This window comes from Acomys russatus, chromosome 6, assembly GCF_903995435.1.
Source record: "Acomys russatus chromosome 6, mAcoRus1.1, whole genome shotgun sequence".
Taxonomy (NCBI): Eukaryota; Metazoa; Chordata; class Mammalia; order Rodentia; family Muridae; genus Acomys; species Acomys russatus.
The window spans coordinates 35,235,921-35,254,182 of record NC_067142.1 but is presented as its reverse complement, the minus strand read 5'-3'; the positions used below and the strand labels follow the sequence as shown (position 1 = coordinate 35,254,182).

Genomic DNA, 18,262 nt, shown 5'->3' with positions numbered 1-18,262 from the left:
AAGATCCAAGAACTTAGCGCATCTCCTCCCACCTGCACCTTTTATAAGCAAGCAAACAGAAACTCAGACAAGGCCAACGATTTGTCCAAAGTCATATAGCAAGTTGGTAGACAAGCCAGGTCTAGAACTCTGCTTTGTATAAAGTCAAATGAAGACCAACGGGCTACACAGAGCAATGCTTTCTACCTCAGCATCACCACTACCCAACATTGAGTTGGACAAGCTGGTTGGACCCCATTCTAGTCATCTCTAAAAAGATGTCAATCCAATTTTTTTTTAAAGCTTCCTGCTTTAAAACCTTGACAAGCAGGGGGACCTGACAGGCCTTCAGAACCACATGCACCAATGGATAACTTGATCAGACCCTATGGTGACTCTTTTCTCAGACAAGACTTCAGTCTCCCCATTGTAAAGTAACAAGTGGCCTCCTGAGAGCCTGATTGCCATCTGAGCTCTCCAATGAAAGGCTTATAGAAAGACAAAGTCCTATTATGTTTTCTTGTTGTGTTTAATTGTGGCTGGGTTGCTTCGACTGCCTGCAGACATCCCATTAAGTGGGAAAGTATGAAAATGATGGGCCACCAGGCTGAGAGGCTGGCAGTTATTAGAGGCTGGGCCCCTCTGACTTCCTGGCAGAGAGGTGTAACTGGCTTCATAAATTCCTCCTGGTGCAGAGGTGACGTCTCCGCAGCTGCCTCACTTTGCTGAGAGCCACTGGGGCATCATTCCTCTCTCAGCATGGAGAGAAACCAAGCAGCAAGCAGGTGCAGGAGACAAGGGCAGGAGGAAGTGGCTGGCTTCTTGATGCTGGGCACGAGCTGGTCGCTCGTCACCATTGCTAAGGGAAGGTGTCATTCTTGCACCTTCCACCCCTATCCGTGGGTCCCTATCCCAATCAAGATGCATGGCAAGTGAGAGAGGCTGCCCAGTGTCGAGTTTCAGGGACAGATCACTATCAGTTTCTTGTGCTCAATCTCCCATGTCCTTGTATCTTAGAACAGTAGAAAATTATTCTCTTCCAGTTCTGGAAGCCATACTCACAGAATCAAGGTGTTGGCCTTGTTGGCTCAATCTGTGGATCTGTTTTATAGTTCTTACACTTTCCAGTGGCTTCTGCACCCCTTCCATGTGGCAGCAGAGGTCTTATAACTGCCTCTGCATTCACATGGTCCCCTCTATGGCTCAGATCTTCATCCACATTCTTTTAGGAAAACACTTGATCTCATGGATCCTATAAAGACTCCTTCCCCAAACTCATCACACTCACAAGCTCCAGCTGTGAGGATATTGGTATTTGGCAGGGACACGACTCTACCCACTAAAATGTCCCCTGAAGACCATGCCCTTAGGCAGCTCTTTCCTCATAGAGATGTCTTAAGGAGTGTGTAATATGGAGGAAAATCCTTTGTCTGGGGATCATAGCACCTTAAGATCCAGTTCTGCCACTAAGTAGTAGTAGCTTTGCACAGGTCATAGTCCTTCTCCAAGACTCAGCTTCTCATCCTCCAAGTGTGTGTGTGTGGGGGGGGTTGGGGGTGGGATATGATAATGAAGCAACTCTACTCCTCAAGGAAGTGAGGGGCAAATCCTAAGAGATACAGGACAGGAAGCCAAGACCATAAAGCACTAACCAGATGTGAATGTTACTAAAACGATGGCCAGGCACATTCACCTGACCCAGCATGTGGTCCAGAAAGCACTTACTCTTTGTAGGAAGCCAAATGATCACCCCCTTGGAACAATAAAAAGCAAGACTCCTTGCCCTAAAGCTCAAGCCTACCTTCCCTGTTCCCAAGCTCTCCATTATCCTCTGGATCCTACGAGCTCGCCAAATCCTGTTCTCACATCACCAGCCATTTCCAGCATTCTCCTTGCCCTCACTCTGAGCCCCATAGCCATGATGCTGGGACACGTGCCTAAACTGAGTCTCCAGAGTCAACAAGAGAGTCTTAGGTTCACATCACTTGCCAACTTAGATCCATTTTATTGACCAGCTTCCAAGAGAGTAGGAGTGGGGATACAGTCCTCTGTGATGAAGGGCACTTGGTCTTTCTTAGCACAGCAAAGGCTCTCAGAGCGTGCCAGTCAAGGACAGGCTTGGCAGGTGGGGAACACATTGAGATGCTGCTTTGGGAAGGAGTGGGAAGTGCTTTCTTCAGCTCTCCTGCCCCTCTACTAACTCCCTTAGCAGCTGCAAGGACAATGGAGTCCTAAGGCTGGGGATGGCTAGAAGAATAAGGTACCAATAGACCCCCTCAAATCCTCAAGGGATATTTGTCAAAATAGGTATAGGCCTCCCTGTGCCCCAGCAGGACCTAGAGTTAAGGCTGTCATTGGGTATTTTCCAGCAGAGATGTCATAACAGAACATGTGAACGAAATACAAGTAGGCTAGATAGGCATTCATCAAGCCATTTAAATATTTAGAGCATGGTAGTAGGCGAGCTGGTGATGCAAAAAGCTTAGAGAGCACAGAAGCATGGGCAAGTGTACCAAAGTGGGCATGAGAGTTGGCCATTTGCTCTGAGACTTGAGAGGGAGAAAGAGAGGGAGGGCTTGCTCCAAGGTGAAGGCATCTTGAAGGTTATTGGGGGGAGGTTGAGGTGGATCTCAATGGGCAGAGCTGATTTGGTGGGCCCTGGTGCAATAGCAGCTATGCCTGGCAGAGAGCCACAGTGACTAGGCATGGCTCCAGCTCAGGCCCAGTGGGTGGGAGACTCTAGGTCCTTTCTTGTGGCCCACAGCTTGGGTGTTGTTGAACATAGGTGGGAGGGATGCTATGGTTTGTTGTGGTGATCTCAACAAGATGGCGCCTGGCTTTCCATAGAAGGGGTAATACAGACAGAAGGATTTGATACTCAGCAGATTCTTAGGTCAGCTTAAGGCCCTGGAGTGTCTTGGCTCCCACCAATGCCCATCCATGGCCTGGCAGGCTGCCTGGCCAGCAGCTCAGAGCAGAAGCAATGCAGGGTGCCAGCTGCCTTGGGTGTGGCTGCCGTCTGCAGGCAAGGGCAGGTGACTCATCCCACCACCCATCACCGCCAAGCTGTGCAGGCCTGGGGTTGGGACTGGGCAGGTGACTGTGAGACAAAAAGAAGAAGAAGAAGAAGAAGAAGAAGAAGAAGAAGAAGAAGAAGAAGAAGAAGAAGAAGAAGAGCACAAGGCCTTGCTGGCCTCTCAGGCACACACCCCAGGCTCCTGCCAGCTACAGCATTGCCTTCCCTGGGCTGAGGCTCCGCCTCCTGAGTGCTAGCAACTCTCCCAGCATAAGATATTACAAGAGCATTGTAAGAGCAGTACTTCCCAGCTCAGGCCTTTCCTCTCTTCCTTGCCTCTGAAGCATCAAGTTTGTCACTCTACCCCCACCCTACCCCATCATCTACCAAACAGGGAGAAGGAGACCAGTGCCAGACACTGAGGATAACCATCACAAGCCTACCTTTCTAGGCCTCCCTACACTAAATTACCAAGTCCAATAAGTCAAAGGGCTCACTGGGGGCCCCTCTACCTCCCAAGTATCCACAGGTAATGGCCAGTCACTGATGATATAAAAAGAATTAATTCAAAGAGGAGAAGAGAGAGGAGGCAGGGACAGTCAGAGGAAAGCTATGAGTGGACCCTAGAAGGGGTATTGCCCTGTCACAGGGAGGGAGGGGGGAATGTCTGAGGGACCTACTATCAAGAAGCAAGGACCTGGGTAGGACATACGGCCCTGGGTAGTGTGGAGGACTGGCAGCTAGATAGGAGGTGGATGCTGCTGGAAGAAGAATCGAACCCTTATCAAGCTTTAATCAAGCCCATAGTGTGCTTCTTATTAAGCAGCTACAGTATCCCATGCACTGTGCAGTGTGTGTGTGTGTGTGTGTGTGTGTGTGTGTGTGTGTGTGTGTGTGTGTGGTCTCTATTTATGGCTGTACAAATCCTGTGAGAAATGTTTCCTAACCTTACATTACCAGTGAAGAAACTGAGGTAATCAGGAAGCTAACATTGAAGGTCACAGAGCTAACAGTAGCAGAACTGTGGTGCACACATTTTCAGTTGACTCTAGAACCCCTTTCTTGTTTTTCTAGGATCCTTCTTAAAGTCTATTCTGAAGTGAGTTTGGGTATCCTGGTGAGGGTGGGGAAAGAATGACAGAACCCTGAGGTCCACAGGGGATCATAGAGCAGGAGGACTACTAGCTATAGGTATGAGGGCCTTGGGGCGTCTGCGTTAGGAGGACAGAGTAAAATCTGGGTTGACAGAAGGGCAGGGCGCAGTACACGTCTAGTGCTGATGCTGACTGCAGCTGTCAGTCAGCGCCGGGCCAAATCCTTGCTGCTATTCATCACCTTCCCTCCCTGCTGGCAACTGCCCCACCCGCCCCACCCAGAGAGACCAGAAGGGCAGCTCTGAGGCAGTCCTGGTGGCCCAGGAGCCCTCAGTGCACACCCTGGCCTCGCCCCTTAGCTGCTTAGCCCAGCACGCCCTAGATTCACCCAGAACCTCCTGCCCAGCCCCTTGATGCCTGTCTCCTCCCTCTGTCAGCCCTGCCCGCCCCCTCCACCCCCACCTCCTATCCCACCTCCATCCCCCAACCTCCCACTTCCACCACCAGGTATGTGGGCGTGGCCTCTGCTGTTTTTAGGCTCCTGCCATTCCCCGTCTCCCAAATCATGGCTGGGCACTGCTATATGCCCCTACAACTTCCAGGCTGTTTTTCTTGCAGGCTGGTGAAAGGTGCATATGGTCCCACCATGAGTCAAGACAGAGTCTGGTCCATTTCTGGTCTGGTACCCTGAGAGAATCTAAAGTTCGGGGTTCTAAAAGGAGTCACCACAGGATTCCAGTGAGGCAGGGTTTATTGGAATCCTGGTGAAATGACATTCTAGGTGGCGTTTTTTCTTGTGGTATCCTGGACAGAGCAGGTGTTAAATAAGTTCTGGGTTCCAGGAATAAATTTCCCCCTGGGAACTAAGAAAGACAGGCTCCTTGTGTTCACATGGATACCCAGAGATATGTGCCTTGGTGAGGGTGGGGGGTATGGGGGGAGGGGGTGAGTGTGCTCAGTAGCAGTGGGTGGAGCTCTTAGGGAAAACTGGGTTTTAGAGGCAAAGGCTTGTGGAACACAGCTGACTCAAGAGTCCGGGAAAGGTCTGCATCCAGGCTTGTTTGTGCACAAGATGGAAGGTCTCTCCAAACAAACATTTATAAAGCGTGTGGACACAGAGGAGGCTGCAATGAACAGCAGTTGCTGTCCCCTCAAGCTGCCCAAGATCATAGAGACTCATGGGTCTCCTGAAGTAGGGCAAGAGCTATGGACAGTGAGGCACAGTGGGTTCCAGGAGAGAGACTGCATCTGGCTTGAGAATTACTCTTCACAGATAACACGAATGAGCCTGGCAATAAGGAAGGAAGTCTGCATTTGTCATCACCTGGGTTAACACCTGCAAATGGCTTCTCATTGCTCTTGGGAAGTTCAAGTAGACAGAAGATACAGAATCCTGCACTTCCCAGTATGATGGCCACCAACAATGTGTGGCCTCCCGCTGCTCAAAATGTGGCAGAGTTTTACATTTCATGTCGTTTTCAACTAATTAAAGCAGCAGCCATCACAGACTATACCTCATGCCTACTGCCTCCCTGTCACTGACGTATGGGTCCCAAGGGTAGGCTATGTTCTGCTTGAAGCCCTACCAGAGACAAACCTGGTGTTGCAGGTCTCAGCCTGCCAGCATTCTTCATCCCGGTGGCTACAATTGTCTCTCTGTATTCTCCACTACTGTTTGTGTTTCCCACACAGCACCTAACATAATTTGCAGCAATTTTGCTAGCTCATTTAATAGTTTGCCCTTTAGAATGCAAGGCCTGTGAGACACAGATTGGGCGTTTCTTATTGTGTAAGTTCCAGGGGCTGGTGTGGCCTCTAGCTCACTTAAGTAGGACTCGGTACACTTAAGCGGCTGACTGAGTGTACTCCGTGCAGGGGGGAGTAGCATGCACGTGAAGGCACGGGAGCCGGCATCAGCACAGCGATGGGGAAGCAACAGAGGGCTGGAAGAGAAACAGAGGATAAGAAAGGGCACACATTTAAAACTGGGAAGAGGTAGTGTGATATCACAGGGAGGTTGAGTCCTGAGCTGGACAGCCCTTGAGAAGCCTGCTATGTGGCTGAAAGACTTAAGCAAGAGAAGACTTGACAGCAGAGCCAGCCCCGTGACCACTGACTGTCCTAAAACATGGAGCAGATGCAGAGAGATGGGCTAAGTAAGGAGAGACCCTCCTGACAAGCAGGGGAGTGCAGAAAGCAAGAGCATCCCATCTGTCATATCCCTGGGGATTATGCATTGGTTTGGTACACAAGTGGAAATGACCCACTCATTTGTAGGACTGAACCCAAGCAAGGAGGAGCTGCAGCCCTATTAGAAGTAAAAAGAGTCCAAGAGACCTCTGAGCCTTCCCTGGGCCATCCTCCATTGGTCGGGTTTCCTCATCATGCAGTAAGCAGTTGCGCAGTAAATAATGGTTGAATAAGTGAACCCACATTCCACCAAGGCCACAAGATGTCCTCCTTGCATGAAGCCTGGGAGGGAGTCTTGAGTGTTGAGTGAAGTCTGGGTTAATTTAATGCCTGTAGGCAAGTGGCAAACAACCTTAGAGGCCCATTCTTACTCATTTCTTCCAGTGACTTTGAGGAGGCAATTTTGCCTATACTGTTTAATAAGTAGGTCAAAACCAATTTCTTCCCGGAAGTTTCCACCAGACCATTGCTTTAGCTTCCAAACTCAAAACTGACCCATCAGAACTCTCTCGCTGTCTACATGTGTACCCAACAGTCTCTTGAACGGGTGCTTTGGAGCCTCACTTAGGTGACAGCGCCTCCCCCTCCTCATTCTGTACCTTAGCCTGGCTCCCTTCTTTTCTGGCCCCCATATGGCTGGGGCAGGAGGGAGAGAGGTGGTGGGAAGAGATGAATACCCCTTCTTCATCCAGTCCTGTAGTAGGTAAACGAGTCTCTCTTCTCGTAGCTCACAGTCCTTGGCTTCACCATCGGCTTAACTTCTAAGTATGCTTCCTCCTGTGAAGACCAATACCTCTTAGAGTCATATAAAGAATGCATGCAGAAGAAAGAATGTACTGTGGTACACAGTAGTGTCTGAAGAGGGATTGTCACCACCCCCTGGGGCCCTCACAGGCTCTCTTCCCTTTTGTTGGAAGTAGTGGGGACAGATGAAATGATGTACTGAGGATCAGATTTGAGACCTAAACATCACAATGACATGACAATGACTGTGTTAGGATTAGCATGGATGTGAAGATGCACCAGCTCTGCCCCTTACTTCACAGATGTGGTGCAAGAGACAGAGGACATTGCAGAGACATCAAGGGGCACCGTGAGGGAAGATCGTGACATAACCCAGCTTGCCTGACTTCCGCATGCTGGAAATGGATTTATGGATTTTTTTTTTTTAAACTGAGGCATAGCAAGAGTTTGGAGCCCAGTCCTTGATGAAGAAATGATAAGGAAGCAGCCAGGTGCTGCCACACTCTGCATCCAACTGCTCATGGTTGGCCTCATCTCTGCCAATTACTAACTGGGTAACCTTAAAAGAGTGCCTCAGCTTCCACATCTGAAAAGGAAAGGTGATGGTGGTGGCACCAAGCTCATAGGATCATTGTAAGGATGGCATGGGCCACATACAGAGGACCCAGAACCTGATCTGTAGGCATCATGCTTATAGGGCGTATTAATGCTGTTTGTTTTTATCAGTGCAATAAACATGATATCAGTATACAAATCATACAGCGATAGCTAAACCAATTGCACTTTAACCTGGAAAGGGTTTTAAAAGTAATCAGTGTGGACTTCCATGCACGTGATTTTCATTAGAATATTTCAATCCTGCTTCAGGGCCCTATGTGTTATAGAAGATAGCAAAATTATCATTATTTAAAGACTCAATTAAGGTTTATTATGGCTAACATATTAGGTCTTGGATAGCCTAAATGTATGATACAATGGAGTTGCATTTTTATAAGCTGTCATGTGTACTTTATAGTAACCTTGAGCCCTTATGGACTCAATGTGTGCAGCATTTAATGCCCATTTTATAGGACTTTTATAAGAGAGACTGGGTAGTGTGAAGGAATAAGTAGTGGACCAGGGGCCACCAGACCTAGTGAGAAGAGGGGCTTTGTCTCTTACTCAATGGGACAGCAGGAGCAGGCTGCCTCTCTTCCTACCATTAAAGTATGGAGCCAGGCTGGGTGATACACACAACAGTCTGGCTGGTTGCAGAATCTAACAAAGCGGTAACAAAGTATCGAAGGTGTTTTGCTTTAATGTCTAATGATGGCATGCTTGGGGCCACATCTCTTAAGTTTTTTGTTTTTTGTTTTGTTTTGTTTGGGTTTCTTGTTTGTTTTGTTTTGTTTTTTGTTTTCTGAGCCAGGGTTTCTCTGTTATCTTGGCCATTCTGGACTCGTTTTGTAGAGCAAGCTGGCCTCAAACTCACAGCGAGCCACCTGCCTCTGCCTCCTCAAGTATAAAACTGTTTCTAAAGGAAACTTTGATCTGCTTTCCAGTAACCTGCTGTGCGGGTGGCTCCCATGAGTGACCACTGGGGAACAGCTGAGCTGCCTGTATGCAGCATCCATTTCTCCGGAAGAGGCAACAATGAGCTTCCTGTGGTCTCAGTCAGTCTTCTTGGCCATTCCTTGATGCGTAAGTAGCAACCAGTCTTGCTTCGGGATTGTCCCTTCCTCGGCAGATTGAAGGAGCTGAGGAAAGGGACTTGTGTGGACTATGAGCTACCCCTACACCTGAATGCAGGAGCAACAGCATTCACAGTCGCTGAGACCCTAAATCTAAACCGATGAGATTGCGTAGGAGCACACTTAAGTGGTGGACGTCTAGAAGCAGAAACCTGAGTCATTAGAAGGTGCATAAAATATTTCCAGTATCGCTTGCTTCAGCGGGCAAGGCAAGGTGTGATGCCTTTTAGGAAGATTGTCATCAAAGAGCTTTTAAGAGTGCTTAGCTGCTGTTACACACCAAATTCACTGCTGTGGGCTCCCTCTGTAGCCGGAGAGGATGCCATGTGCTTGAAACATCCCCTTGCATATTCCAACGCTGTGTGCACATAGGGAACACACACAATCCTTGGGTAGCAAGCACTTAGTGGGGAGTTTTAGAGATGAGACAGCTTGCAGTTTTTTCAGTAAGGGTCTGAGTTATCCTAACTTTTCATCAAGTGCCCATTGGATGGCAGGCTTGGTTGTAGGGGTAGCATATGGCGTTCCAGAGGAAATCCATTGTTGACACCATTTCTGTGTTGGGTATATCCACCAGGCAAAAATGCTACTTTGCCGGTTGTTTTGTTTCTCTAAGTCTTGTCTGCCCCTCCCCTGATTTCACTCCCTTCAAGCTGAAGGTTGCCCCTATAAGACTGAACAGTCTCTTGGGCTATGCTTCTGCCATTAGCCTGAGAGCCCCCACAGGACAAGGCTGGTCCCTGCCATGACCTCAGTACTTGCGGGGCAGCTCCCTTTAGTGGGGAAGAGAGGGAGCTGAAGAAGAAAAGCCCCCTTTTCCTCGACAGAGGTCCCTTTGGTCCAGAGCTGAGCACACACTTTTCTCAGGAGTCAGCAGAGGCAGGACCAAAGGGAGTCTCCCCTGGACCTCACCATCACCGGGAGAGGAAGGACGATCCTGGGAGCATTGCACACCGGGCACTCCCCCCACCCCACCCCGCCCTACACACACATACACACACACACACACACACCAGCGCCCTCCTGGCAGAGGCAGTGCCCTGCAGCTCGCGTCTGAGCGGCAGCCGCGGAGTGGGTGGCGGCAGGGCAGAGGTGGTATATCCTGTCTGACAGAGGGCGGGCCCCGCCAGTGCCTGCCTAGGGACTAGCCGAGACCGGGCGGAGGCGCCAGGAACAGCAGCCGGGAGCCCTCGCGCAGACCCGCGCTCTATGGCCATTGGGAGCCGCTGAGAGGAGAACACGCTCCCGCACCCCGCTGCACCGCACCCCACGCCTCTCGGCTCCCCTGGCCCGCGCCTCCCGTCACCATGAACCACTCTCCGCTCAAGACCGCGCTGGCATACGAATGCTTCCAGGACCAGGACAACTCCACGCTCGCTTTGCCCTCTGACCAAAAGATGAAGACCGGCACGTCGGGCAGGCAGCGAGTGCAGGAGCAGGTGATGATGACCGTCAGACGGCAGAAGTCCAAGTCTTCGCAGTCGTCCACCCTGAGTCACTCCAACCGAGGTAAAGGCAGGGCGCAGCGCCCATGGGACGGTGCTTCCCTTGTCCCTCCCAATGTTATTGCCTCAACCTGCGGGGACTGAGCGTCAGCCTGCCCGGAGGGGGTCTGCGAAGAGTATCCACAGCCCTGCTCTCAGGTGGACCCGCCAGCCTCCGGGCTAGCCTCCTGCTGGAGCTCGACGGTCCGCTGTGGGTCAGGATGGTAGCTCACTAGGGGACACGGCTAGGAATACCTTTCGAGGCCTGACTCCAGATAGATGGCTCTGCTTTTCCAATCCTGCGTTGGGGATACCAGCCTCCTATTATCTTGAAGTGTGTGTCCTGAAGTGCAGACACAGCGGCGCTCTTGCCTATCTCGTGTCACTCCCTCCCATCCACCTTCCCCAGGCTTTGCAATCACACCTTCAGTGTCTGGCTTACACCCAGGCTGAGAGGTGGTGTGTGGAGGGGAAGAGAGTGACTGAAAAATTTGAGCTCAGGTGAGGCATTATGGGATGGGAGCCCCCACTAGGCCCTGGGATTCCCCGACACTTTACCTGGAGCCTCGAACCTATGCAAATCATAGGGCCAGTGCTCCCATAACAAGGAAGGAGGTCTGGATGCTTGTCTTCTTTCTCTAAGAGTTAATACAGAGCCCCTGCCCCTGACTCAGATTAAATAGCAAATAGTCTCAGCTGAGCCCACTTCACCAGTTTGTCTTCCCCACCCTTCCCTGTCCCCACCTTAGGCTCTGTGAGTGACAAAGCCACAGATTGGGGGAGGCCAAGAGGAAGGGACTGGGTCTCTGAAGGCCGAAGGTGAAAAGTGTGTCTGACAAGGTGTTAAAAGTAGACATTTTAGAGTAAAAATATCATACAAAGAATTCCCAGTAAGAAATATGCCAATCTTTGTTTATCAGATGTATTGGCAAAACTTAAACGTGTTTTCTCTTTTTCTTCCTTTATTTTTTCTTTTCTTTCTTTCTTTCTTTTTTTTTTTTTTTTTTTTTTTTTTTTTTTTTTTTTTTTTTTTTTTTTTTTGCCAAATGCTAATAAAATAGCACACTGTGTACCATTTCAGGTCAAGCAGGACATGCTTATTAGAGGAGACCTAAGAGACAATGAGAGGCAAGGGCAAGACAAAGGAAACAGACTTCTGTCAGTTACTCTACCCAGGCCATGTGTTCTCTTTCCTCTGTTCCCTAGTGGCCCCTTGGTAGAGCCAAGGAAGAGAAAATGGCTGTCGGCTGACTCTGCCACCTCCCACACCAAAAAGCATGGCTGTTCTCTGTGCCCTTTGCCCTTGTCTGGGCTTCTGGCTCCTGTCCTCTCAGATGTGCATTCTCTTGCCTCACCTCCCCCCTTTTATTTAGTGCCTTTGTCACTGCTTACTGGCTTCATTTGAAAGCAGGTTTGGAGTGACAAAGGGCTTCATCCAGCCACAGCCCAGGGCACAACCTAAAGCCACCCACTCTTCTCTGGCTGATCCTAAGCCTTGTGCCTTTCCTCCCATACTCTATCAGCCTCGGCTCCTGGCTCACAGTATCAGGAAAATCTCAAACTGGGTCCAGGGCCCAAATGTCCCTTCTCCCTACCTATCAAGGAACCTATCAAGGTGTTTCCTCACACCCGTCGTCACCTCAGAATGCTGCTTCTAGCTTGGTCTTTGTGGGTATCCCCAACCCTAACCCTAACCCTATCTCCTAACCCTAACCCTAACCCTAACCCTAACCCTAACCCTATCTCCTAACCCTAACCCTAATCCTAACCCTAACTCTGCCAAGGGTCCCCTAAGAGATTCAGCCAGGTGAGGGCTTACGGCTGACGATGATTCCTCCTAATGCACACTTGTCCAGAAACTCTCCTAGGACTGGCCCTGTAGGTGTGTCTCCTTGAACCTCAGCCTCTGGGGAGGTTCCCAAAGGGGGCCAGTTTTCCTAGCTGGAATAGGCGGTTGGGGCACTTGGAGCTGGTGCGTCTGGTTTATCTGGCTTTGTTTTCGTCAGATTTCTCTGTCGTCTTCATCTGAAACGCCCAAGCATTCTGTGGTAGCTGCGCGGCCACTCTGCTCTCTCTTTCACCTGGTAATTTCCATGCCAGGAGTCTGTTTTCAAGCCTGGCAGAGACTAGGTGGCAGTTGTGGAAGGCCTCTGCCTCCCGGACGGTTGAATTCTCACATAATCTCTAACAGAGCGTTGATTTCAATGGGGTCTTGAGCTCCTTGCCTCATGTCCAGGGCCTCTCTGTTAGATCCCACATTCTAAAGAAGGCTGGGCCTGCCCAATGGGTTGCTTGAATGGCCACTGTTCCTACTGTCCTCTCCTGTCCCATCGCACTCCCCCCTCCCAAGCCCCAGCCCTGGTGAACGGACTTTTCTGGTGGTTAGAAAAGGCCTTTTTTCTTTCCTCAGACTCTTGTCCATCCATCAGGTCCCCCCTTGTCACCTTGTTCTTTTTAGGAAGGGGGATTTGAGCTGCTTAGGGCTGGAGAAGGAATCTGGCACCCTTTCTATGCAAATCTCTACCTATTCCCTCCTTATTTGCAGTAGACCAGCTCCTTCAGCTTGGTCACAAACTCCCCCAAGGGGGCAGAAGACCATGCAGAGGGAGGTTGCTGTTTTCCCACTGGAAGTGTCCAAGGGAGTGGCTCTCCTTGTTCTCAGGATGTCAGATATTTCTCTTACTGACCGTGTGGGAAATGAGGGGCAAATGGTGGAGGCAGGGGCATGCGCATCAAATCTGCTGAGCAAGAGATCGTTGCTAGGGACTATTGATGTTTCTAAGGGCAGAAAAGGCCCTCTGGTTGTTGATAATGATTTGTTGTATGAGGGTGATTGGCTGGCATATAGTTACATCTTCTGGACCTGTGTATATCACTTGGAACCTCTTCTTCCTACAGCTCAGCCCATGTCTCATTTGATCCAAGCACAACCCTGGTCACCAGGACATACAGATCACACACAAAGCTCCCTAAGCAGAGCTTCTGTCTATCGTTCCTTTCAAAGCCTGTAACACAGCCGACGTTTGAACTGCATGACGTTGCCTACTTAACTGTCTGTGAATCTAAATTCCCGCCCTGGGCCAGGAGTTCTCCCTTCTCAAAAGTGGCATTTCCCACTAAAACACGGAATTTTTATTCCCCTATACTCAGAGGCTGGAGTTTCACTGGCCTGGAGGAAGTGCTTGCTCACCTTCCAAGATTCCCGCCTATTTGGGCTCTGCAGCCTCATGCCATCTCCTGTGCTGTGCTGTGGAAAGGGCAGCCTAGGGCGGCCCTACCTTTGATGGCTTGCGTGTTTGTATTTGTCTTGTGTCTCAGCATGAACCCCTGGCCAAGGAAGCTTCTGCGCATCCTACCCTTGAGAGTCACCCTTCCCTGGCCACGGACCCTGGGTAGACATCACGGTGGGGTTGTTTTCTCAGGCACCAAGCTGAGATGAGAGATGGTGAAGAGCATTTGTGTTTAAGCTTGTTCCAGAGGCAAAACATACTAATTAAACTTCAAATGAACTAATTCTGTTTCTTTACCATGTACCTTGGCTTAAAGTTGGGGTTTCAGCCAGCATTTCTGTTGACCTGTTACAACACATGCAAAAATGTAGAGTGTCCCAGGGCGTTTTGTAGCAAATGCTGTTTGTTTTCCTGGATCCCATCCTCTGCTAAGCTCACTGGCAGAGTTTGTAAAAATATTTTGGAGGGTAGAGTTCAAGAGCTGTGGCCACACTGCCAGGTAAGCCATGTGGAGGGGCTGCCCTCCCGAATGGTATGTTACCAATATGCAGTTTAGAATGTCTATGATGTTTGACCACAGCAAAATGGAAGGATGTCAGATAACCTTATTTGATATTCTTTGTAGGTGTGTGTTATATACATGTACATATATTCTTTACGTGGATATACATACAGCTACTCTACACCCACGGACATACACACTTACATACATACACATACTCAATATTCATAATTATACACACATATTCACACACATATATGTACATGTGCACACCCATACAACATGCACATATACATATGCATACACCTACAAATATCACACAGGGACACTTGCATGCGAACATTTAGCACATGCATATATACATACACACATATATTTTACATATGACTATATGACATATGAATACATGCACTTGCCATATACATCTGTTATAGATACACAACATGTCCTGTGATGCACATGGACAGATACACACGTAGCATAGGCATGTACACACACCACACCTGGCAGTTTGTTCTGTGGCAGGAGCCCAGCTTGTTACTATTCTCTATTATGCAGTCTTGGACAAGTCACTGCCTTTCTCTGGGTCTCTGCAGCTGTCCGGAATTGGGTAAAAGCATATCAAAAGTGCTTTGTGCCCTTTGGAAATAGATTTATGATTACTTCCCCCCCCCATAAAGGCTTTGCCCAAACTGCCTGCAGCTGTCTCTGAAAAAGGCTCCTTCTTCTCAGGGCATCTTGGTTGTTACATCTCTCTAGCAAACATCCTAGCTCACAGACAAAATCAAAGTTCTCGTCAGCTAGACTCAAACTTGGCTGCGGTTGGAATTGCCCAGGCATTTTCAAAACAAATATCTAGGGCCTGCTGTGTGCGGTTCTGACTTAGTCAGTGTAGAGGGTGGCATAGGAAGCAGTGCTCTCAGCCCCTCAGCTGATTCTGCCATGCAGCGAAGTTCAGAGTTATGAACCCAGCCCCCACCCTTCCCTCATGTTGGACCATCACAAGGATTCCCTGGCATACCACTCACTAATGAGTGGTCCTAAAGTTCCTAAAGGAATGGTCCCTAAAGTGGTGATGGGTTTTACTCCTGACCACACCTGAGTCCCCCTCTAGCTCTTGCCTACGCTAACCAACCCATAATCCTGCCTGTGCGGGGTCTGTTCCCACAGCATTCACCCATGCTCCGCCCACGAGTGGGATCGGTTGTGGCCACACAGGTACTATTGGAAGCGGGCTCCATCAGAGCTGGCTTTAACGGTTGCCCAGCAGAGCCAGCAGCGGGAGCCTGATGGGGCTGAGGAGGGAGTGCCTAATGAGGGCAGCGTGTTGTGTTTTGGCCTTTCTGTTGTGTTCTTACGGCCAGGAAGAGGTCAAGAACCACAGCAGAGAATGCTTGATGAATTGTATTGAACTCTTTGCCCCTTGCTGGGATCCTGAGCATGCCAGAGATGGAGCCGCTATCAGCAGTGCCTCTTGGACCCTTGGCCATCCGTTCACACAGCCCATTCCTTCCCACTCTCGGATATCTTTTGGGAGATAGTGTCTCACAGGTGCCTTCCCAGGAGTTCCCTTTATTGCCTGCTCTGGGCCTAGCACAAATGAAGAGAGCTCTGGGGTAGGTGTGGTTAAGGACCTCTTCAAGGCTGAATGACTTTAGGCTCCTTTCTCAAGATCTTTATACTGAGGAGTAGGTGAGCTTGACTTGGATACAGAAACAAGAAGACATGTCATCCTAATGGGAGATAGACATAGACTGCCAGAGAGGCTTTTCTCTGACAAGACCAACTCAGCAAAGTAGAGATTTGCAAGGAAGTAGAGGAGTGGCAGGTGCCCTCTACCTATCAGGGCCGCCTGTTAACTAGGTGGGCCATGTCCTGAGGACCTCTGTGATATAGAAGCCAGTCCTGGGGCTGGAGGTGAGGTGCATCTAGTTCATGTACAAAGTCCCTTGCTTAGGGAGCTCCCAGCTTACGCACATGCGCACACACACACACACACACACACACACACACACACACACACACACACAGTTGTACAGACTCCACACTCCAAGAAACATACCAGCCAGCATAGGTGGAGTAAAAACAGCCAATGGACCCAGGGCTGATGCTGTTGTGTTGGAGGTTTGGAGTATGAGATCCTCTATAGCTGACTTTTGTGCAGGGTATTGAAAGGAGAGAGGGGGGTTGGCTCAAGGAGAGGCAGGGGAAATGCTCCCAGTGCAATGGGTGCGACCTGTTTGAAAGCTTGAAAGCGGAAGACAATGAGTCACCCCTCCCATATGTACCTGCCTTTCAAAGATTCTGTAGCTGAGGAAGCTTGGGTTGCCCAGATGATACAAGAGAACCAGCCAGCCTCATCTAAGGCACAGAAGAGATGAACCCAGATACAACGGTCCTCGGTGCGGTAGGTTGTCTGACATGGTTCCACTCAGTGAAATTTTACATTGACATGAACTGAACAGGGAAACCCATCGGCATTCTGATGTACTGGGTTCTGTGTGCAAGGCAGGTCTGTCCCGACGGTGGGACCCACGTTGAGAGGGCTGCCAGCTTCACTGAGAAGCCACCATCATTTCCCTCATGACAAACGCACCCCTGTAGAAAGAACAGTAGGGAGGTAGATGCTTATCAGAAACGACAATATGATTCTGAAGAGTTAACTGGATGCTCAGATTTTCTCCCTTTACCCCCATGCCCAGGGTAAAGTCTCCTCAGGGAGGTGGGCTTGGACATCTGGAACTTCATGCAGCCTTCTCAGCCTCCTCTCTTGTTCCAATGAACACTACCCTCAAAGAACTTTCAGGGTAGAGGAGGCCCTGGTTGATAGAATCCTAAGGCTCTAATCCCATTTGGCATTAATGGAGGTGCTGAGCCTCTAGGTACTTGAGTACCTTTTCCGTGGGGCTGACTGGACAAGGGAGGAAAAGTGGTCCCCAACTGTCCAGCTCAGGCCAGTTCGTCCAAGCCATGACTACAGCAGTTTCTTGTGTGCAGGATCCCTAGGCCAGAAGAGCGATGATTTTGGCTCTGTAAAGTGCCCGGAGCACCTGAAGCTAGGGCTGGTAGTACAGGAGTGAGCTGGAAACGAAGCCGATGCCAAGAAAGCCAAGAAAGGCTTCCTAGGAGTGAGCATTGAAGAAGCAGAGAGACCAGGGTGAGAATGAGTTGTCATGGCTACATCTACCAAGGAGCTCCCTGTTCTTCATGTTCTTGCTGTTGAACTTGGTTTGGTTTTTTGTTTTGTTGTTGTTGTTGTTGTTTTGGGGGTTTTTTGGGTTTTTTTGTTTTGTTTTGTTTTTTGTTTTGTTTTTGTTGTTGTTGTTTGGTTTTTTTGTTTTGTTTTGTTTTTTGTTTTGTTTTTGTTGTTGTTTGTTTGTTTTTTGTTTTTTTTTTTTTTTTTTTTTTTTTTTTTTGTTTTTTTTTTTTTTGGTTTTTTTTTTTTTTTTTTTTTTTTTTGAGGACAGGGCCTACCGTCCAGACTCCAGACACCCTGGGCTCAGGAGAGAGGAAGTGGTTTCTGTGTGAGAACAGTGCTGTTACAGAGAGAGCTCGCCTTCTACCCTCACTCCCCAGCTACTGCTAAGCAGGATTCTGGGTGTGTCACATCTCTAGAATCCTCCCCACCTTTGCCACCCCTGCAACTGTGTATCTATCCTTCTGCCAGGAAAGCTGAGCTGGCTGACATAATGGCTGCCTCACTCTCACAGGGATCCAGGCAGCTCCCTAATTGAAGATGGGTCTTGAAGGATGCCTTCAGAAGTTGCCTGGAAGGAACCAACCAAGTGAGAATTACAGCTCAGAGTGGTTTTCCCCTGAGTCACTGTGAGACATAGGGACTAGCTCTAGGGATTCCAGAGTGTCGTATCCTCTGCATTCATGCATCCATGTGTCCATGTGTCCATGTGTCCATGTGTCCATATGTCCATGTGTTCATTTGTGCCACCATGGCACAGTTTCTACTTCACCTGGAGAATGTGTAAGAGGGCAGCCAGGCTGGTGAAGGGCATAGAAAGGGGAGATGCTTTATATGAACTACAGGGAGTCAGGTCATGCTGGTTGATTCCCTCTCACAGGGGTGGAGGCTTTGGTGGGAGCCTCCAGGAGATGCTTCTTAAAGTAGGAGGCTGCCCTGGGGCTTTGTTGAAGTATCTGTCACCACCCCAGATTTTCCATTTGGAAGTAGCTGGCTGACCCATACCTGCCCTTTGGGGAGAAAGGCCTACTCAGGAGATGAGAGCCAAGCAGACATTGGCCTGCCAACCTTTAGAAGAGATGACAGACACGGGCTGG

At 49.4% G+C, this 18,262-nt stretch overlaps 1 protein-coding gene across 1 annotated transcript in view; it reads left to right on the top strand.

Annotated features, from left to right (window-relative positions):
• The first annotated feature begins 9,784 nt into the window (after positions 1-9,784).
• Pkp1 (plakophilin 1) overlaps positions 9,785-18,262 on the top strand; it is a 43,025-nt gene continuing 34,547 nt past the window's right edge. Inside the window, exon 1 of the mRNA XM_051147482.1 lies at positions 9,785-10,262. Coding sequence (XP_051003439.1) covers positions 10,061-10,262 — 202 coding nt within the window. The 5' untranslated portion in view covers positions 9,785-10,060. The remainder of the gene's footprint in view (positions 10,263-18,262) is intronic.